Source organism: Astatotilapia calliptera, chromosome 23 (genome assembly GCF_964374335.1).
Source record: "Astatotilapia calliptera chromosome 23, fAstCal68.1, whole genome shotgun sequence".
In the NCBI taxonomy this organism is placed as follows: Eukaryota; Metazoa; Chordata; class Actinopteri; order Cichliformes; family Cichlidae; genus Astatotilapia; species Astatotilapia calliptera.
In genome coordinates, this window is record NC_137443.1 from 16,064,547 (window position 1) to 16,086,028 (window position 21,482).

At 40.1% G+C, this 21,482-nt stretch overlaps 2 protein-coding genes across 5 annotated transcripts; one reads left to right on the forward strand and one right to left on the reverse strand.

Annotated features, from left to right (window-relative positions):
• Positions 1-543: 543 nt before the first annotated feature.
• Positions 544-14,867, forward strand: c23h19orf44 (chromosome 23 C19orf44 homolog). 2 transcript variants are annotated; one of them, XM_080297965.1, is made up of 11 exons: positions 544-649; positions 937-1,043; positions 5,226-5,393; positions 5,526-5,647; positions 5,742-6,267; positions 6,708-7,077; positions 8,294-8,373; positions 10,872-11,343; positions 12,079-12,168; positions 13,049-13,215; positions 13,415-14,867. In XM_080297965.1, the coding sequence occupies exons 4-11, from the start codon at positions 5,625-5,627 to the stop codon at positions 13,502-13,504; spliced, it is 1,818 nt and encodes a 605-aa protein (XP_080154091.1). In that variant the 5' UTR covers positions 544-649; positions 937-1,043; positions 5,226-5,393; positions 5,526-5,624; the 3' UTR covers positions 13,505-14,867. The 2 variants fall into 2 exon arrangements, with proteins under 2 accessions (XP_080154091.1, XP_026013471.2); XM_026157686.2 differs by having other exon boundaries at positions 579-1,043.
• akr1a1b (aldo-keto reductase family 1, member A1b (aldehyde reductase)) lies at positions 14,374-20,552 on the reverse strand. 3 transcript variants are annotated; one of them, XM_026157690.2, is made up of 9 exons: positions 20,413-20,552; positions 17,713-17,808; positions 16,941-17,060; positions 16,619-16,770; positions 16,144-16,339; positions 15,855-16,054; positions 15,376-15,448; positions 15,197-15,283; positions 14,374-14,688 (listed from the first exon to the last, which is right to left on the reverse strand). In XM_026157690.2, the coding sequence occupies exons 2-9, from the start codon at positions 17,791-17,793 to the stop codon at positions 14,623-14,625; spliced, it is 975 nt and encodes a 324-aa protein (XP_026013475.1). In that variant the 5' UTR covers positions 17,794-17,808; positions 20,413-20,552; the 3' UTR covers positions 14,374-14,622. The 3 variants fall into 3 exon arrangements, with proteins under 3 accessions (XP_026013475.1, XP_026013474.1, XP_026013477.1); XM_026157689.2 differs by having other exon boundaries at positions 20,278-20,431; XM_026157692.2 differs by lacking the exon at positions 20,413-20,552 and adding an exon at positions 18,772-18,825.
• Positions 20,553-21,482: the final 930 nt, after the last annotated feature.

Here is a 21,482-nt window from a genome sequence, read left to right on the forward strand (position 1 = left end):
GAGGTCGATGGATCGAAACCATCCTCTGCTATCGCATGTTTTAAAATCAGCGCATGTTAAATTTGGTGTACAATTAAACATGCTTATCATAAAGACTCACATTTACCTGCTGGATCGCACAGGGCCAGGGTTACCTCTACAGTCTGTTTAGGATATATTACTATTTCCATTTTGCATTTTCTTGCCATTCTACCATGATTTTTGTAGTATTTATGGAATTATAGAATAATAACTAAACTAGTTTAACTTACTATTATTACCAACAAAACAATACTAATGTGGAATGGGGGGAATGGAGGGAAATGGGCGCATGCTTGGACACAGAGGTATAAACAGAATAGATCGCAAATTACGAACCTTCTTTGATAATGAATAAAACATAGCAGCCAAATAGCTTTAAATATAATTAAAGTAAACATAAAATAGCAAAGCTTAGATTTAATTTTGACTAAAGTGCAGAGATAAAAATGGACTGAATGAAAAAAAAACATAACGGTGCCCATGTAGGACACATACACGTAGCTTCTGTACTGAACTGTAGGTGGCGCTCCAAGGAGAACTTTCTTACTACCAAGAAGAAGAAGACGGAGGCGGAAGCTCTTCCATGGAAACAACAGACGCTTCTAACTCATACTCGTTTACGTAGTAGGTGGGATACGGAAATAATGTAGTTTAATTGGGAACTCCTGAATGTTGCATAATTGATAATTAACTATACTGACAGGAAAGGCATCTAAGTGAGTCTATGTCGAATTTTCTTTGTGCAGTTAGAAGTTTTAGCTTTAGCTACTTGCTAGTCAACAGTAGTCTCTCGTATGCAGGATAACATGGGTTAGCTACTGTGGAAATTGCGTACAAAACATGTGATATTACATATCGAACTGTATCAAGGAGCAGTTTGCCAGAAAGTGAGTGTTTTAAAAATGTGGAAACTAGGCGGCCGAAACTCCGCTGTGGATCGAGCTCAGGCGTTGCTGTCCGCAAAGAGGAGCAATGGAGGAGACGCTCAGGGCTCCAGGCAAGAGTCCTCATCCAAAACACGGGTATGTACCGAGTTTTCTTTAGCTGTCGTCTCCCCCCTTTTTAAGAGCTGTTTGTTCTTACACGGGAAAGTTACCTTGTCTGTGGTAAAATTAAATTTGAAATTCTTCAGCATCATAGTTAAAAGCGATGAAATAATTTAATTTGTTTTCTTGCGTTACGGTTGGTAACAATAATATCAGAATCTTTATTGTAACTTTACTCTGATGCAATGAAATTTTGCATGTAAGATAAAATAACCTTTATTAGTCCCACACGTGGGAAATTTGTTTTGTCACAGCAGGAAGTGGACAGTGCAAAAGTTATATAGCAAAAATTAGAATACAATAAAAATAAATAAAATACAGTACACAACTGTACAGAAGAGAATAAAATAAAACACTATGTACAGTAGAATACATAGAATAAGATATACAATAGGATAAAAATAGAATACAAATGCTGTATACAACAGTAAAAATACAACTTTGTCAGAAAAAGAGTATTGCACTTAGTGTTATTGCACATGTGTGGGTGTGTGTGTTTGATCAGTTGGAGTCTTTGTTGTGGAGTCTGACAGCAGTGGGGAGGAAAGACCTGTGAAATCTCTCTGTCCCACACCGTGTGTGCCGCAGCCACTGAAGGAGCTGCTCAGTGCTGTCACAGTCTGCTGTGTGGGGTGGGAGATGTTGTCCATCAGGGATGGCAGCTTAGCCACCATTCTCCTGTCACTTACCACCTCCACTGGGTCCAGAGGGCATCCTAGAACAGAGCTAGCCCTGTGGATCAGCCTGTTCAGTCTCTTCCTGTTCCCGGCAGAGATGTTGCCATCCCAGCAGACCACACTGTAAAAGATAGCTGAGGCCACCACAGAGTCATAGAAGGTCTTCAGGAGTGGGCCCTTCAATCCAAACGACCTGAGTCTCCGCAGCAGGTACCGTCTGCTCTGCCCTTTCCTGTAGAGGGCTTCCGAATTATGAGTCCAGTCCAATTTGTTGTTCAGATGAACACCAAGGTACCTGTAGCTGTCCACAGCCTCAATGTCCATACCTTGGATGTTCAGTGGTTGCAGTGGAGGATGTTTGTGCCTGCGGGAGTCTACCACCAGCTCCTTGGTTTTACTGGTGTTGATCTGGAGGTAGTTCAGCTGGCACCAGTCCACAGTCTTGGGTCAGTCCTCTGTACTCCTTGTCGTCCCCATCAGTGATGAGGCCGACTATTGCAGAGTCATCAGAGAACTTCTGCAGGAAGCACTGGGTGGAATTGTGGGAGAAGTCTGCAGTGTAGATGGTGAAGAGGAACGGAGCCAGAACCGTTCCCTGTGGGCCCCCCGTACTGCAGATATGAATAAACAAATAAGTTAAATCCAGATAAAAATTTATAATTTTGATGAAAATGATCAAATAGAGGTTTTAAAGTGGTTTTGCATTGCAGTTCACATCTCTGAGGGCGGTATGTATGTAAATTGCAGATTGTGTGGGTGTAGTTCTACTCCTTGTTACCAGTGCTTTAATGGAGCAGAAAAATGGAGTGTCATAGAGGTTGTTTCTCAGCTTGTTGATACTAGTTTACAGCAGTGGTTCAAACAGGCTGTGAACGCGGTGGGTGGTATTTTCACTCCTGGCTCTCATTCTCAGTTGGCTGTTCTGCTGCTATTCAGGTCCAGGAGTTTTGTCCTACTGAGCTGTGCTTACCGCGTGATGCAGGTCCTTCCTTTCAATAGCAACACTTCAATGTGACATTCTCAGTGGTGCTCTTGTAGAAATTTACCAGCAGATTTTCTAAAGAAGTATTTCTTGTGAGATATTTCTTGTGAGATACTATAAGTGCATTTGTCTGTGAAGGTTCTCAGTCATCCAGGTCATCGTAGTCAAAGGAGCTTGCAAAGAAAAGCGTCTGGACTTCTTTAAGTTGCTTGAAGACGTTTCACCTCTCATCTGAGAAGCTTCTTCAGTTCTAAGGTCAAATGGTGGAGAGTCCCAGATATAAACCTAGTGGGAGTGACCCCCCACAGAGGGACAAAAGGACCCCCTGATGATCCTCTAATCGCCTGAGCCAAGGTGGGAAACTGGGCGTGGACCTCTACATCGGAGAGACCAAACAGCCACTTCACAAGCGCATGGCACAACACAGAAGAGCCACCTCCACAGGACAAGACTCAGCAGTCCATCTGCATCTTAAGGATAAAGGTCACTCTTTCGAGGATGCCAATGTTCACATTTTGGACAGAGAGGACAGATGGTTTGAAAGAGGAGTGAAAGAAGCCATCTATGTCCACTGTGAGCGACCATCTTTGAACAGAGGCGGGGGTTTACGACACCAACTCTCTGCCATTTATAATCCAGTTTTGAGATCCCTTCCCAGACGCCTTAACGCCCACTCACATCCTGGGCCATCTGACCTCAGGAATTCGCATGATAAGGTGGGGCCAGGTTTCACAATGAGCTCACCCGAAACTCTGGCTGATTGGGACCCACACCCAGTTTCACACCTTGGCTCAGGCGATTAGAGGATCATCAGGGGGTCCTTTTGTCCCTCTGTGGGGTTTCACTCCCACTAGGTTTATATCTGGGACTCTCCACCATTTGACCTTAGAACTGAAGAAGCTTCTCGGATGAGAGGTGAAACGTCTTCAAGCAACTTAAAGAAGTCCAGACGCTTTTCTTTGCAAGCTCCTTTGAATAAGTGCATTTGAGCTCTTTAAATAATTATTTGATTTGTGTAATTTTAAGTCTTTCATATTTTGATGGAATCTTTAATCTTTCCTAAAGACCAGCTTTATTCTATGTATGTATCTATCTATCGCTAAACAATGGATTATATAGTATTCGTATAGAAGGTATGATGCCTTCTCACTCTGCCTGGATGGACGCTGCTGGTGAGGCACCTGCTGCTTCGGTAGCTGCTAAGTAGGACCTTTGAAGCCTACATTACATCCCCTTGCTGCCTGGGCAGGTAGGCGGAGGCTGGTGTGGCGTGGTTTTATGGGGAAGCCAGAGGTCAAAAGCTTCACCCTGCTTCTTCCTCAGGTCGCTAACCTGCTGCATAGCAGTTAGTGCCTCCTCAAACGATCCCCTAGCTCGTGATGGCTTATATGGAGAATTCATAATGACCTTGTCTTGGCCAGGAAGGCTGGAGAGATTGAGCCTTGATTGAGCCCTTATCCAGCAGGGGGCCCATGTCCTGAAACAGCTCAGCTTGGTAGGCTGAGAGCAGGATGACCACATTCAGATTTTATATTGACTGCGCTTCTGATTTATAAACCTTTTGGTACATGGAGGCTGTGAAATACTCCATCTTACCTGGAAGGTTTGGTCCCACTGACACAAGTGAACGTCTGTTCAGATAGAGATGAAATGCCACTGACTGCTCCACGCTAAAAAATGAGCCCCAAAATTTGAGGAAAATGTTTAGTAATGGCTCATCTTCTTTATACACACTGGGACAGCAGTCATGAGCTGCTTGATGGGTGCCTGGCGAGTGGGCAATATTTTTCTGTCTTACACATCCCTCTCCTCCCCCCTGATTGCCATACAGGCAATGAAGAGGGGATGGGGTTTTCTCAGAGATGGTCAAGGGAAAGTAGGTGACACCTGGGCAAGGGTGGGACACGACATCCTTAACCTTGCCGCCACTGGCGTTACCCTGAGAGGAGCCAATATCCATGATTACTAAAGGTTAGATTTGACAACTAGCAATAGTCACAAACACAAACCACAAGCTACTTGTCTAGCTAGTTTTTTTTTTAACATGCAGTTTGCAGCAACACAACAGCTGCTATTATAACAAGATATTTCCTTGACAAAAATATATAATTACATTGTAAAAGATGTTCCTGAAAACCAGTAAAACCCACATTCGGACTACCTTAATGGCTGTGTCAATAAACAGATTAATTGAATTATCCTGGTCCAGGACTGCTGAGGAGCTCTTAGAGAATGAGAATGCTTGGTGTGGGGCCAGTTAAGGGGTCAGGGGACCCCGTATCCTTCAAGTGATTGGTGACAGATGTGGTGGTACTGGAGCTTCCATGACTGGTCATGCCAGAAGTTGCTTCCCAGTGAGATCCAGAGTGAGGTTTGATAGAGATGTCATTCAAGTCGTTGTGACTCTGAAGTATAATTCACATGTAAGAGCAGAATGAGGTACTACAGTGATTAAATCTTAAAGCACTTCTTACATAAATATAATCTGTTTCTTTGTAGGTTTCTGTAGGTGAATCTTTCAAACCCAGATCTGCTCCCCCCGAAACACACAAATTATTCCCAGATCTGAGCGACTTGTCCTCAGTCAGTTCAGCTCCTGAGTCTGGAGGGGATGTTAAAGCTACGGATGCTGAAAAGAACCATGGAAGAGAACTGGATTCAAACAAGGTAACTGCTAATTGTTGCTGTTGCTCAATAATGGAAGACTACACATTAGTGTTGTTGAACCCAGTAAATCCAACTTGACATGAATTGTATAATTTTTTTTATTAATTAATTAATTAATAATTTTTTGGTTAGGGTCTCAGGCCACAGAGCTCTCTGGGAGGAGGAAGCAGGTTTTTGAAGAAGGCTCCACCACCAACAAACAGCAGCCAGTCACCCGTCAACCGGGACCAAATGCACCCTGAATCTGAATCAAGGTAAGATTCAACATATAAAAATGTGGTTATTAATTTGCACAAAGAATAAAACGTTTTCTGATGTGAAGTTACCTATTTTAATATCGCTGGTCAGAAATGCATCATCTTCACGGCGTGCCACTCAGACTGCATCCTTGACTAGACTGGCTGAAATTGAGAGTCGCATCCGGAGCCGCAAGCAGGCGCAGGAACAGGCCAGACAGGAGACAAAATCTGCCCTCATTCTGACTTCGGATTTGGGAGTGTCATCATCAGCACCAGCAAGAGTCACCCAAACCCCAGAGACATCTGTGCAACAGTCTGTACAGTCTAGCAGTGACCAGAGCCTGAGGGGAACCCGTTTCCTTAAGAAGAAAGCAGCTGGAGCTCTTGAAAACACTAATACATCTCTTACTATGGCTCCAAAAAGTGTAGATGTTAGTGTGAGAGTCAGGTCCAGAGCAGCAGATCGTGTAGCATCTTCAGAGCGTTTGGAGACAAAGTCAGTTAAACTAACGAGTGGTGTCAGTCTGGAAAGTGATGAAGAAGACATGAAGAAACTGCTTGGAGACTCGCTGGACTCGACAGACTATAGCTTCTTAAGACCTGGGAGACCTGCCTCCATGAAAAAGTCAGATAAGGTACACTTGGGTGGTTTTTTTGCTTGGTTCACTCCCATTACTTACAGCCTATAAACTGACAGCATCATTCTGATAGGCATGAAAACAGTTTTAATAAGAAAAAGAAACATTTTGAACCCAGTTTTAATAAAAGAAAAAGTTGTTTATTACAGGAAATTGGAAATTGTCTAAATTGAATGATTACGCAGGCAGAGCTAAATCATTTTAACATAATAGACAGACTTTTATGCATGACAGACTTTCATTGTGGAAATAATGACAAGCCACATTCACACAGTGGTTGTTAATCATGCCAGACATGTACGTGGTTAAGACATCAGGCTGTTTTCCTGCAACCTGCACTTTAAGGGTTAGAGTGAAAACCTGATAATGTTTTCACTTTGATGGCTCAGAGACACCGTTTTATCAGCTCAAAGCAGCTGTGCTTTCTACTCATACAGGTATTCCTCAAAAGCAGTCATGAAGTTCACTCCACTCCACTTACTGCCGAAGTAATTCCTTCACCACCCTCCAACACAGCACCACCTCGCTCCTCTGCTTCTCCTTCTAACCGGAGTTCTCCTTTCCGATTCACTGGCCATGCCCAGGCCCACTTCAGCCCCTCTGTGCTCTCTTCTTCTCCCTCTCCACCCCGTGTCTCCTCCCCACATCCTCCAGAAAGACCGGGCACCTCCTATAGGCCAGAAAGCCCACAGCGATCCCTGTCCTCCCTCTCAGGACGCAGTGAAGTGCTCTCTCTGGACGAGCTTTTCCCTGTGGAGACGGGATCTGAACGCCCACTCAGTGAGATGAGTTCAGTTTCTTCTGAAGGTGAGAGGTGCTCATCAAATGCATTTAGTCCTAGTGTTCAAGAGTTGATTGGACTCAGCTGTGTTCTTTGTGTTTAACTATTAATAGCAATCTAGGAGTATGATGTATTGATCACTCCTATGAAAGAGAGAGCAACATGGCGCTCATTCCTTTGTACATTAATGACTTTATATCTGAAATAAAATCACTAATGTCCAAATGAACATCTCATTACTGCTCGTATAAAAGAAGGTTACAGTGTGGTCATTCTTCTGTTCAATATTGAAGTAATGTTATACTTGAAGAAAAATTATTAATGACAAAATGAACTCACAGGATGAATCTAATTTGTTTGGCAGTTCTTGGAAAGCTTTTCATGAAGGCAGAAAACAACATTTGTGCTTTCAGAGGGAAAAGGGGGAATAAAGCATGTATTATCAGTGTCTCGAGAACCTTTTTATTGTATCGAGCCACTGTGAGTTTTAACAAGCTGCTGCATTTGATAGTGGATTAATTTGATAACAACAGAAAAAGAATAGATTTTATCTTCTGATGCACAATGGCAAACACGGGTATTAGTTAAACCATCCGTCTTTCAAGCATGTCCATATTTGCAGCATCATCAGTCATTCCCTCAAAATGCACAGTTTTTTTTTTTTAAATTACTACAGTTTAACGTGCAAAGAATTAACTTAGTTTAGACTATCTGTGTTTTGGGATATTCTTTTTAAAAATTATATATGTATAGATAGTTCTTTTTTAACTATTCCTATTTAGTGAAGCGCTGTGTAAATGTACAAATAATGTAATAGTTTGGTTTAATAACTGTGATCTAGTGTCCCTGTCATTACCACATGGGAGGTACAACTTCTAGGCCCAAAGACATATTGATAATATTGATAATAAATGTATCTTTACCAGTAATTGATACTGTTGGAGCAGTATGCTACTGGCAGTCATAGTGACCTGAGCTTTATTTCTAGTACCCTGACGTGCATTGTAATAGACTTCGATATGTTCCAGTTTGTCACATAAACCAGTTTTATGAGATTGTCTCAATTTACAAGTTAGCCTCTTTCAATATTCAGTTTTCAGTTTTTAATCATCAGGTGTTTTTAGTGTCTTTTTGTAGCCTTATGCGTTGCACTGCTAGCAGCTATAAACTGAGTAACATGTTATAGTTGGCTACGTGAATATACACTCTAAATTCTGTCATTGTGGTTTTATGTTTCTGCAGACTTCAAGATTAATGTGATGACACTGGATGACCTTGCACCTGCTCGCCTTGAATTTAATGCAGAAACGCCAAGAAAACAGGTGGGAAATGACAGGAATTAGTTCTAAACAAGTATAAAGTGAAGAAGAAAGGAGAAAGTTTGCCATTCAGTGTAGCATAATTTAAAGAGGACCTATTAGTCTCATTTATAGCACCATATTTGTATTCTTGAACTCTGCCAGAGTAGCTTTGCATGATTCAGAGTTCAAAATAATCCATATTTATCTTCGACTCATCATATCTGTGCCTTGGTGCAGCCCCCTCTGTTCATACTCACTCTGAAAAAAACCCATCCAACCAACTCTGCTCTGACTGGCTACCCCTCATAAACTCATGATTTGAGCAGTAGGTGGCTTGGGCTTCTTCCACACAGCTGTGTGCCAGAGATGACCATATAAGACTACACTTGAGTTTTTGGCCCGCATAGATGACTTGCACATATGACCTGACTAAACTTTGAGAATTTTTAAAATGAATGTCAGTCACTATAATGGTAAATGCATGAAAGAAAAGAGCATAGCAGGTCCACTTTAAAGGAAATATTTGTTGAATTGCACTCATTATATCTATGAAAACATGTTATACACAAAGTCAAAACAAGCTATGAACACATCATCAACATATCATCTTTTCAGATATGGGGAAACAGCTGTGTTTTGGACCACAAGACATAATTGTTGCAGTTAAAATTATTAGAATTCTGATTTGCTCATCAGCTCCAAATGGAACAGCCAGGTAGTTGGCTGCTAAATGCCTCACTATGATCCCTAGCTGTTGCTTACTTTGTCTGCTGTTGGGTTAGGACTGCTGCTGCCACAGACAAAGAGCAGCAATGATTACCAAAAGAATTTAGTTAAATAACATAAAATAAAAACAATGAGTTTAATGAGAAAGACTTTATTATAGACACTGGATTTGTTGTTTATATAACAAGAATAGCCGGCCACCTAGGGAGCCACCAGCTAGAGTAGTGTCAAAGAAAAGGAAGAAATAGTTTAAATTGCTCTTGATGTGATTTCACTGACTGCCTGATGTTCCTTACGGCATTAAATAGTGAGAAAGAAAGCGCAAGGAGCTGTGACTCAGGTATTAATCACAGGTTCCTGATGTTATGTGCAAACATTATTCCACAGTGCACACACTAAATAAATCCTTATTTAGAAAAAGATAATAACTGTATGTATGCAAAGTTGTATCCTTGTGTCTGTGATAGTGATGAACGATAATCGACACCCTGAAGTTAATGTAACGCCACTGATATTAATGCTGGAGACTCTAAATTCTGTCCACAAGGACATTTTCTCCTTGGCGTGGTGCACTGAAATTTGCATTAATAACGAAACCAAAAAATCTTACATCATAAAACAGCCATGTGTTAAAGCCTCACATTAATAACCACAAGCATTAAAACACATATGTGCAATAATCTGGATATTTACATGTGATATCCTAGGGGTTATGATTATAAGTTTGTTTTCTGTCATATCTTAAATATGATTCTTTCTCTGCTCTAAAATGGTCAAAAAACATTCTAAAGATTTATTAGAATAAACTAAATAGAAATAAACTAAATAGAAATAGAAATTTTATTCCACTGTGGCAGTGGAAAAATGAACCTTGGACTAAGTTTGAATTCTAAGAGGCCCACAGAAATGAGATGGTTTACGTTTACGTTTTAAATAGACTGAGTATAACATTAGCATTTGTAACTTTTTTAACAACGCTATCCTATACAATAAACCTATATCATAAGATACATTTATATAGAGGGAATCAAACAGATTCACTCTATATTCTAGAAGTATCTGCTAATTAGTGCTAAATAACCACACTAATTAGCTGTGCTAGAAAGTTCAGTCACCTACACTAGAGCACAAACTTCTTGTTGTGTTGTACCGCACACCAAACCGTATTATTACCTGTATTATTATTAGTGGGGTGGCTGTAGCTCAGAGCAGGTAGAGCAGGTCATCCACCAATCAGAAGGTTGGTGGTTCGATCCCTGGTTGCTGCAGTCTGCTTGCCAAGTATCCTTGGGCAAGATACTGAACCGCAATTTGAGTGGATGTGTGAATGTTAGATAGAAGCAGTTAGGCATAGAAAACATGCTGATGTAAATGAGTTGATGAGACATGTTGTATAAAGTGCGCAAGTAGAAAAAGTAGAAATGCTCCAAAATACTAACAACACAAATACTGTTGAGTGGTCCAGTTTACAGACTTTAATTGAAGGAGGTGAACCAACTGACAGCTGTTCTGCTGAGATATATACAGCGAATTCTAGTTATCCTGTCTCAAGGAGATAAATGGGGCAGTAGTAATGCTCCTATTCTTGAGAGGATGAACTTACATTTTGAGATACTCTTCAGCTGGAGAAAGCAACTGTTTACTGCATTTTATTGTGTTTGTCAAATTTCCTTGCATGCAGGTGAAGGCTGATTGTTAGTATACGTATAATATTCTTCAGGGGACCCTTTGTCTGAGATCTCTAAATTCTCTGAAGGACTCCCTAGACTGATATCTTTGCTTTCATGAAACAGGGTAGCCCTGTTCCAGGATCTCCAGACAGAAAGCAGCAGCTACACGAGGAGGAACAGCAACAAGACCAGCTGCTGGATTACCAAAGTGACTTTGAGAGTGAGAGCAAAACAGAGCCAGATTACAGTGCCAGTCAAGTGTCAGAGGATCTCCAGAGAAATGGAGGTGAAGAGAAGATGGTGTCAGAAGTCAGAGATGGGGGTTTGGATTCAGACATGTCTGATGGGAGGACAGAAGATGATTATTCGAGAGCTTTCTCAGAAGCAAGTCATTCCTCCACCTCACGGACCTCAGATCGCAGTCACACTTCCAAGTCAAACAGCCAAGGCAGAAGTGAGGACTCCAGACCGTCATTATTACATGAGGGCCAGGCTTCATATCAACAGTCGAGGAGACGTACTTCAGCCAGAAAGGTTTTAAAAGAGACTGCAGTACAGACCCATTCTGGTCCACTGGCTTCAACATGGCCAACAGGTTTGTCTGCTACACATAGTATTTGTCTATCTAAGATGTGAGAGAGACACCATTTCTCACCAAAATTCCTTTAAATCATCTTATTAAGTTAAAGGAGATCTTGTTTGTATGAAGGCGCTAATCTGAACTTTATCTTGCATTGTTCTTTGGATCTAAGAGAAATACTTATTTACTTTTTAAAATCCTGTAACTAAAATGCCAGAGTAAACTGATATGTCTGAAGCTGACTTAGAAAGTCCACAGAATCCACAAACTTCAGAGCATTTTAAAGGTCAGGCTCTGTGGCTTCAGGCATGTGCAGAGAACTAGGAATAATTTTAGGTTGTTGGACTTGAGTGAGCAAGATAAAGAGTGAACTTGGCTGTGCAATACTCTGTAGGTAGGTAGGAAGGAATTTTAAATTGGATCCTTAATGCAACAAGTGTCACAGGAGCAGCCATTTGGCATTTGCGTTGCCTGCAAGCACTGGAAGGCAGATTTAATGAGTGACGAAAGCAGTGAATTGCAGAAATCAATACAAGTTAAGATGAATTCATGAGTGAATATCTGAAGCTTCTTTTCACAAAAGAAGAGAAGCTTGAGCGCTGTTTCACGTTGGTGTTGATTGACAGGGACTAACGTAAATGAGTCCATGATTATGTATGCCGATGTGAACCAGAGAGGTCCCCATTTTCTGAGTGGGCAACTAGAACTTATGTCTTATCGCATTGAGCTTTAATTTTTTTTTTTTTTCAGATATTCCTGCTGTGGACCCTATGGTGAGCATGACCTACATAAATCCTTCTCCAGTGGTCAGTCATACCCTCAATGCAGAAATGGTAGAAGGTGAGAACCAATAAAACTAAATAAAATACAAAATAATTAAAAAAAACATTCTATATTTTTTAACATATGTACTCTTCCCATGGTCGATGTTTAAAATTTTGCTCTTTCACGTGCTTTTTTACCCCTCAGCTGTAAAAGTCTGATTGGGTATTGTTGTCACCCTGCCAGGCGGGCAGGCATGCAGTAGGGGTTTTCAAACTGATACCATAGAATCACCTACAAAAAATCTTCGATGAGTTTGAATCTCAGTGACATTGACCTCAAAGTCAAGGTCAGAGCTCAAGTTTTCAGAAAATCTTATGAATGCAATAACATGAGAACAAAGCGATGTATTATTTTAAAATTCATACCATAGGTGTACCTACTAAGAGCCTGGGGTGTACTAGTACATCAGGCCAATTATGCTCCTCATTGGTTAAAAAAAGTGATCATGATTTTCTCCAAAATGTTTCAAAAATAAGATTTTTGATGGCATTTTCCACATGATCTTGCTGACAGATTAACTAACAGACAGCACTGAAAACACACTTTCACTGAGACTCTTCACTTTGTCAAGAAAACTAGAAAGTTGTCAAATTTTGGATTTGTCACACTGATAACAGAAAATCTTTTAAACCTGGATTCAGATGGTAATTCTCAGGGATTATTAGGGTTTGTACAAGGATGATGGCAAATTTCAAGTGAGTCATACTGATGGCTGTGGTGGGGCCATTTAAAAAAAAAATTATGAAGCTGTAGCGCCATCTATAGGTGATATACTGGGAGACAGTGCCTTCCAGATCAGTTAAATAGTTAAAAGACATTTTTTGTTACTGTCATTTAAACATTCATAAATATTTCAACTTAAACCTGCAATGTGTATCCCTTGGTTCTCCATCAGCAATCAGCACCTTCAATCCAGCTGTATTTGTTCTCAATGAACTGCTAAAACAGCAGCTTGCCATGACAAGGCGGTTCATTGAAAGCAACCGCCACCTGCACTCCAGCCTGGTGCAGAGTCTGGAACCACCAAACTACAGATATACCACTCTCGAGGACACCAAGAAGGTAAAGTATACTCACGCACTGGCTGTGAATAACACTTATCTGTAGCTTTTTGGCTCAGTAATGGAAATAACAGACATTTAAAGTGTACTCATTGTACTAATTTCCAGCTCATTATTTTTATTTTTCATCTCCACAAAAGTAATTTCAAAACAATACTGGTCAAAGCGTGACTTAGTGAAACTTTCCCCTCTGTTTTCAGCTTATCCACATGCACAGATCTCCCAAACTGACAATGAAGGAAGCTTTAGAGGAGGTACTGCAGGAGATGAGAGAAGACCATTGTATGTGACCACTGTGATTGCAAGGACCAGAAGCTGGATTGTGTCTTTATTTTTAAAGACATTTTTATACACATTTTAAAAACTTTTTTTTCCCTTCTCAGTGGAAAATGACTATTATTCATAAAACACTGCGTGGAATTTTATATCAAGTGTCAAAATCAAGAGCTGGCAGCCAAATCCATCACTTTAGGTTCTTAATACTGGAGTGGACATTATAGGGCTGTGGTCTGCTAATGTAAAGATGGGCACACCTCCACAGCACCTGCAAGTTAAGGTAACTAACACAGAATGCAACAAAGTTGAAAGCTGATGCTGAAGGTAGACAAATTCATCAGAAGTGAGATTTAATAGCCTTAATAGTTATTTAGACAACTTCTGTTTTCAAAGAATGTGATTTTTGAATTCATACACCATCAGTGATTTGGAGTCATAGGTGGAGAAAGGAGGCATCAAAGTCACAGAATTTAAAAAAAAAAAGGCATGGAGTTACAGCACATTTCTCAACTTTAATTTTTATGTGGAGTTAGTTTCATGGCCTGCGTTTTTAATGAAATTTAAGTTTCATTACTTCTATATCAGGATGCATTTGGTTTTAATGCTCACCCCATGCAAACCATGGATGTCATGCTTGTGAAACAGGTTGTTGGGTGTATGTAAGCCTTCTTGTAGAACTGCACTCACAATTCACAAATTACTATTAATTACTTGACTGTATTATACAGACTTGTTTTTGTTGCATGATTGAAGTGGTCATGTAGACCAGATGAAATGAATGGGTTTAAATGGACACACCAAACAGAATCTTAAAAGCACTTTCTTCTAAGATATAATATTAAAGAGACAGCTTAAGCCAATAATCATTCAGTGAAATAAACGCTTGCAAGGGAAGTAACAAAATGTTTATTAAAAAATTAACACATACTGTACGGTGTTTTTACAGTTACCAGTTTTTCAGTCTCAACCACCAATATTAACTTGAATTACTCTAACGGCAAGTGCAGAATTGAACAAAATCTAAAGACAAACTTCGATGGCAGGACCCAGGAACATTTATCGGTGATGTGGGAAGGTGAAGGTGTGTTGATGGGGTTGTTGAAGGCACAAATTCAGGCTGTAGTGTGAGTTGTCAATATGGGTCATTGAAAGGGTAGAAGGGATGTCCGGCATCCCTGGGAACACGCTTTCCTTCCACCTGCAGTAACAAAAGTTAAACACATTGTTTGCATTTTGCAAGTTCATGTGTTAATTCTTGACATCAACTGTTTTTTTTCCTGTTTAACCAAAACTGTCTGAAAATACGTATTCCACTATGGCTTAGCTGGTAAAAATCAACCATCTCCTTTGAATAAATTTTTTTTTATTTTTTAAAAATGAGCCAACTTAATTCTTTAATGACTTTATTGTATTCAATGAAGAGATGGAACATTTAATATTCATATAATGAACATTTTCCAAATCACACATAAGAGCTCCATAATCCAATATAAACTAACTTCAACCCACCCCCATCTTCATAATCATAGGATAGGTATAGTATTTTTATTATTTTCAGCTCGTATTTACAAGATTTACACAAACGTTGTGCAGTGTTGCATCTCTGTCTCTGCTCATCACTGCAGAGCTGATGTAGACAGTAAGAGCTCCTTAGCGGTTATGTCCCAACATAAAGATTTATTAGAGTACTGATTAAGTCCACTTACTTCGATCATTGGTACGATGTAGCGCCAGCCTCTGGTCAGTGCTGCGATACTTTTCATTTCTTCTGCTTCAAGGGTAAAGTCGAACACCTGACAACATAACAAAACCCTTTACATACAACACAACATACCTCACTGTAGCTGGACCACAAAATGTAACATTTATTTAAATCTCACTTCACCTGTATGTTTTCTTTGATGCGGGACTCGGTCACACTCTTAGGGATTGTTACGACTCCACGTTGTGTCTGCCACCTGGAAATACAGGATTTGTGTTGATGTGAAGCTGCTGAAGGGTTTCGTCACCATACCAGTGTGCATTTCTGCCCAGAGCATCAAGCACACGAGTTTTATACAAGTAGTATGCTGCTTTTTTTAGCTTTAGTTTGCTGTTTTAAGACTACAAATGTGAGTAAAGTTGCCATGCACTACAATGTTTAGATGCATGCTGAGCTACAGACTAACAAGCTGAATCAGGATGTGTTTTTGATGATATCATTTGAAATGTAAAATTGGAAACCTTAAGAAACAAAGAATGTAAGGCAAGGCAAGTTTATGTAAAAAGGTCGAAGATAAACAGAGACACAGTGTGATCTTTGCATTTTTTTTTTTTTTTTTTTTTTAGCAGAGTTCTTTTGGATATTCTGATCTATAGACTTACCTCAGGAGAATCTGAGCTGGAGACTTTTTATATTTCTCTGCAAGGGAAGAGATCACAGGCTCCTCCAGCAGGATGGGTTCGTTCGGATGTTTCCAGGCTCGATCAGCAGACCCCAGTGGACTGTAGGCCGTCATCACCAGGCCCCGATCCCGACAGTGGGCCAGCAGCTCTACCTGGGCCAGATAGGGGTGGCACTCTACCTGTCCAGCAAAAATGAAGCAATACCAGGGTCACCTCCGGCATTTTACAAACACCTTTTATTACCATCAACATCACAAACATCCTGTACCTGAAGGACAGTTGGTTTGACACTGGCGACCGACAGGATGTCATCAATCTGCCTGCTGTTGAAGTTGGACAAGCCAATGGCTCGGACAAGACCCTTTCCCACCAGTTTCTCCATGGCAGACCAGGTCAGCTTGTAGTCTGTGTCATCATATAGCAAGGTGCCATCCTCCTTTCTGGGGAAAGTAACATCTCCTCGTCTAGGAGCAAGTCAAGAAGGTCTCAAAATACAGGCTTGTTTATCAGTTTGAGCATCAACTAACTTTTAAGAAATGTCATAATTTTTTTATAAACACTTTTTAATGAAGTAGTATAGTTCTTGTCAAAATCGTTTTAAGATTTTAAAACTATTAACCTGTGAGCAGATTAATTTGGCATAAGATATACAATAATCCATCAGTTATCTTGATATAACAAAGGTGGTTTTGGGAACATAAGCTAACTGTCTCATTATTGGACCATGTGGAGGCTGAGCTCACTGAAAGGCGTAAGGCCAGTGGATGAGGTAGAGGTCCAGGTATTCAAGTTTCAAGTCCTTCAGGGTCTTCAGGAGGGCTGGCTCGACATCATCTGGATGGTGCTTGCTGTTCCACAGCTTGGATGTGATGAACACATCCTCTCTTCTTAGGGACTGGAGCACAGAACACGATAGATATGAATTCTTTGTTTTTTGTTTTTAAAGACAGTAGTAGACCAGACTGGTCAGTAAAGTCTGACAAGTCTAGAATCAGTTGCTCTCAGGGGACACATTTTATGTGTGTTTTTACTGGAGCTTTGAACAGTTTGGTGAAGCAGTTCTACCTTTTCAGGTCCGAGCTTTTCCTGCAGGGCTTCTCCAATCTCAGCCTCATTGCCATAGATGGATGCACAGTCAATGTGGCGATACCCAGCTTCCAGTGCCCAAATAACTGCTTGTTTCACCTGTTAGAAATAAATATACAAGTTTCAGTAAGTACCCATACACGTTCTTAATGTTTGTACCAAAAAATCTAAACTTAACATCAGAATCTGCTAAATTCTCAGACCAACAAGTGAAAAAAATAAATGGGCTGCAATTACCGGACATAAAACAATACTATATTAGACTTTCATTCACTGGATACTTAGAGCTTATCAAACGATTTCTTGTCCACTTGGGGGCAGTGAAGCATATTGATAGGAATTTATGGGCAAAATCAGTTTAAATGTAGGACAATCTAAATGTAATAAACTGTATTTTTCCCCCATTTCTAATACATTGAAAATAATATATGGTGAAAATAATGTCTTCCCCTTGTTCCTGTCTACTCTTCATTACTACCCTGTCAATATTTTTTTTTTTTTAAATAATAAATAAATAAAATAGCCAAGACAAAAAAAACAATCCAAAAAGCTGAGAGAACTGCAGAGTTGAATTTGTAAAAAACAGAAAGCACTTCTCAGTTTACACATGCCAATTTAATTAAGGATACAAAAAAGTGCAACTTTATTGTGTGACATTAAGATGAAGGAAAGGGGTAAACACAACGCCATTTTATTTTATTAGAAAGTCTCAAATGGCTTAAAAACAGGAGGACAGAAGTGCAGTTTCTACCTTTCCAGGCTCACTCTTCCATGTTCCCAGTCCAATGAGGGGCATCTTGCGCCCTGTGTTAAGAACTGCAAAGTCATTCATGCCTCTCAGAAGCACCTTAAAAAGAAAAGCAGAGTAAGAGCCAGTCAGTAAGACCTGCTCAACTCAGGTGGCTGTGAAAAAGTAGGAAGTGTGTACACCATTCGGTAGTTTTATACTGCATAAACTTAAGACAAAGACAAGGATGCACACAAACACAGGTCTTAGGAGAAACTGACAGCAAAGGAAATATATGACGGTGTAACAACAGTATGTCACAGTTTTCACAGTATAGCATTATTATTGATATTCTCAGGTAGAATGACCAATTATGCTTTGAAAACAGAGTTCAAACCATTAATGAGTCCAGCAGGTACAGCTGGACAGATAGGATTCTTGATCCATATACTTATTATCCCAAACATCACAGTCAAACAAATGAATATAAATAACAGCTGAAGAACTGGTAGAGCAACTGTCCAACTAGTAAAAGGAAGATCCAATTAAACTCATATTGACTGACAAATGCAAGGAGAGACTGTGCAAAGCCTTTGTAAGTGATATATCCATATCAAAATTTAGCTTAGATTAAACACAAGATCTCATGATGAGAATGCAGCCAGAACACTAGAATTAAGTTTGTATACAGGAGTAAAAATATTAGCTTATGAAAAACATTTCTGAATTGAAAGCTTGCACATCTTAAAGTATGAGAATTTCCAAAGTTGTTTTTGCACCAAAGGGAAAAAGGAAAAGCTGAAAAGGAAGCATGAAAGGAAATGAAGGCTGCTGACTTGCATTTTCAACAGCTAGAGGGATGTGATCATTCCCCTCACTATATAATAATTACAATACTTCAAATAAAAAGACCTGAAAGTAAGAAACTTGAGGATTTTTCTCAGAGTTGGATTTGAGATTCAGCAGCCAAAGAAATTTCTCAAAGTGCACTCACACAAACATTAATTATACAAAACCCATATATGCAAAATTGTTTCTCATCTAATTTTGAACACCATAGAAACACATCTGCTTTGATAATACCTGCCATAGATGTGTATCAGTCAATAAGTAGTGCAAGCCCAGATGTAAAAGAGCTCAGTGTGGCAGCGTGTAGAAGGAACTACATTCCTGTTGATCCAAGACACCTGTACCCGCCCTCTCTGACTCGCACCGCCTAACACAAACACTATCTGCTTGTTCCACATTCCTCTCAGACATCTTCCACTGATGGCACAAATAGTAACTGCTTTCAGCTGCTTCCGTATTCAACAGATTTTCTTTATGTCTTATGCAATTTCAAAGGGATTTGTCTCTCCTTCTGGGTGCCTGCTAGGGATGTTTCACTTGTTAGGCAAATGTGTAAACTACTACACTATGAAGCCACAAAATAAAAAATAAAAAAAACTCCACATAACACCACATCAGTTCTGGTGGCTACTTGGTGCCTTTTGAGATTTTGAAGGCTTGATCACTAGATAACAGAGGGTGGAGTAACTTTCCTCGGAAACAATTTAGTCAGAATCTACAAATGATCTGTGAACTTCTTGGTTATCATCTACTGACATCAGTAGCTTTCACTAACAGGCCCACACACTTTGTGGTTCCCACGTCAATGTCAGCTTTTAAGCACCTGATGTCTTTCTTTGAAAGCATTATAGAGAGACACATGACACTCTAATAACTGAGCATTATTGATAGAAGTATGATTCCAGAGGGAAGAAGGGCAGTTTCTTTGTTTTGGCTGTTGAATGCATGCATGCATGCAGTTTTATATCCAAATGACCACTGAAATGGCTCCAAAAAAAGTGGTCGCCTACAAGGTGCATGCTGCTTTTTGCCCTTTGAAATAGTTCTATTGTTGGTTGAAGATACAGAAGAGGGAGAAGTGGAGGCCGTGTTCAGAGGCCAACTAGAAAATGACTTTTATGGTTAGAGCTATATTTTGCCCTGTTTCAGCAGGTCTGACGGCTCTTTTTGATGTCGTATGTTAAACTTGTTTTCCTTTTGCATTCTTTTTTTATTGCAGGAAAGGAAAGCGGTGTTAATTTGGTTTACAACTCGACTGACCAATCTGCAAAAACACCAGTATTTTCCAGATCTTTCAAAAAAAAATCCCTGAAAGTCAGCTGGTTTTCTGGAAAGTCACGCGCCCTGCCGCACCTCAATACCACTGTCCTCGCGCTCACTGTCCTTCGACATCAAAAAAAAAAAACTGCTGAACCCCCCTTAACAAATCTGCAAATAAGGAGTGACGTTTGTATTATGTAGCAAATGGTAGCAAACAATGCTACACTTAGTAAAGAGGGAGATACGGTTAGATAAAGTATTGTGGCTGTGTGGTCACTCGGTGGCTTCGCTTGTTGCTGAGATTGTCTTCAGGAGAAAAAAAAAGGAATGTAACAGCTGCTCGTTAAAAACATCAGCCGCCACACTTTCTGTTGAAATAACAGCCGGCTGCTGTTGTAGCTTCTATTGAAGTCAACTCTCACATTCTCTCGCGTTACTCCCTTTAAAGTCGGTTTTTAGTAGAAGTCTGCACACACTCACCCTGCTGCCGAAACCGACACACAAACGACACAGCGTCTGCTTTAGGAGCTGACACTTCAGTGACTGCATGCTGTAAAATTATGTGACGTGAATTCTCCTTCACGGCTCTGTGCTCACTTTGATTCGTCAACTTACTGTTTCAAGGTTTTAAAAGCTGCCGACTTCAGTCAACGACCTGTTCCGGTTGTCCTCCTGCAGCGTAGGACCACTGTGCATAGAGTGCTGTTTTCTGCTAAATGTTCAAAAACACCACCTCATCTTGTTGACGTTTTCCTTTTCCGGTATGATAGTTCTTCCATTTCCGGGGAATCTAAAGGTAGTTCACAGAAAAATAATAATAATAACGTAAAAATGCAGAAACCGTGTAATAGAACGGGAAAAGGTCTACTCTGAAATAAAGTAAAAACTATTGGATTATCTTAATTTAAGGACTTTCAAATAGTTACTAGCTTTAGTGGCTTACTTTGCATATATCGGATATCAATCCAAATGTAATTTATCTAGAGAACAAAAGAAGCGATGTTCCATTTCAAATTTACGTCGTTTTTATAAATAATAAATAAACAAATTAATAAAGTCCTTCGGATGTCCCCAAGTATGTTATTATGTAGTAGGATATTAACGAATATGCATGATATTGTATCAATGATTTAAAAGAAAAATGTGGGTTTCCCCCATATGGGTTTTTCTTTCTTTTGGGGCATATGGGTGCCCCAAAAGACAAAACTGCTGTGGGCTCTGTGTGGACACATCCACCTGGGACGCAGGTGTGTCAAATGTGGGTTTGCCCTGCTCATACAGCCCCACAGTTCACCTGCTTTTCTTAGGCGTGATCAGGAGGGACAGGATTACACAGTCCTGTGAGTACATTCGAGAGACAGTTAAGGCTGAGCAATTTGGAGACAAAGTTAGAGAGTCATGTGCAGAGGAGGGGTAGCGGATACAATGGACAGAGGATGTTAAATACTGAGCTGCCAGACAGGAGGAAAAGAAGACCTCAGAGGAGACCCGTGGAGGTATTTACACAGGACATACAGAGTGTTGGTGTGACAGAGGGGGATGTTAGGGATAGAGTGAAATAGATGCAGATGTAGTTTAATAGTTAATAGTTAATAGTTTAATTATTTATATAGCACATTTAATTACAACAGGAGCGTTGACCAAAGTGCTGTACAAGAATACAACATACATAATAAAACAACTTA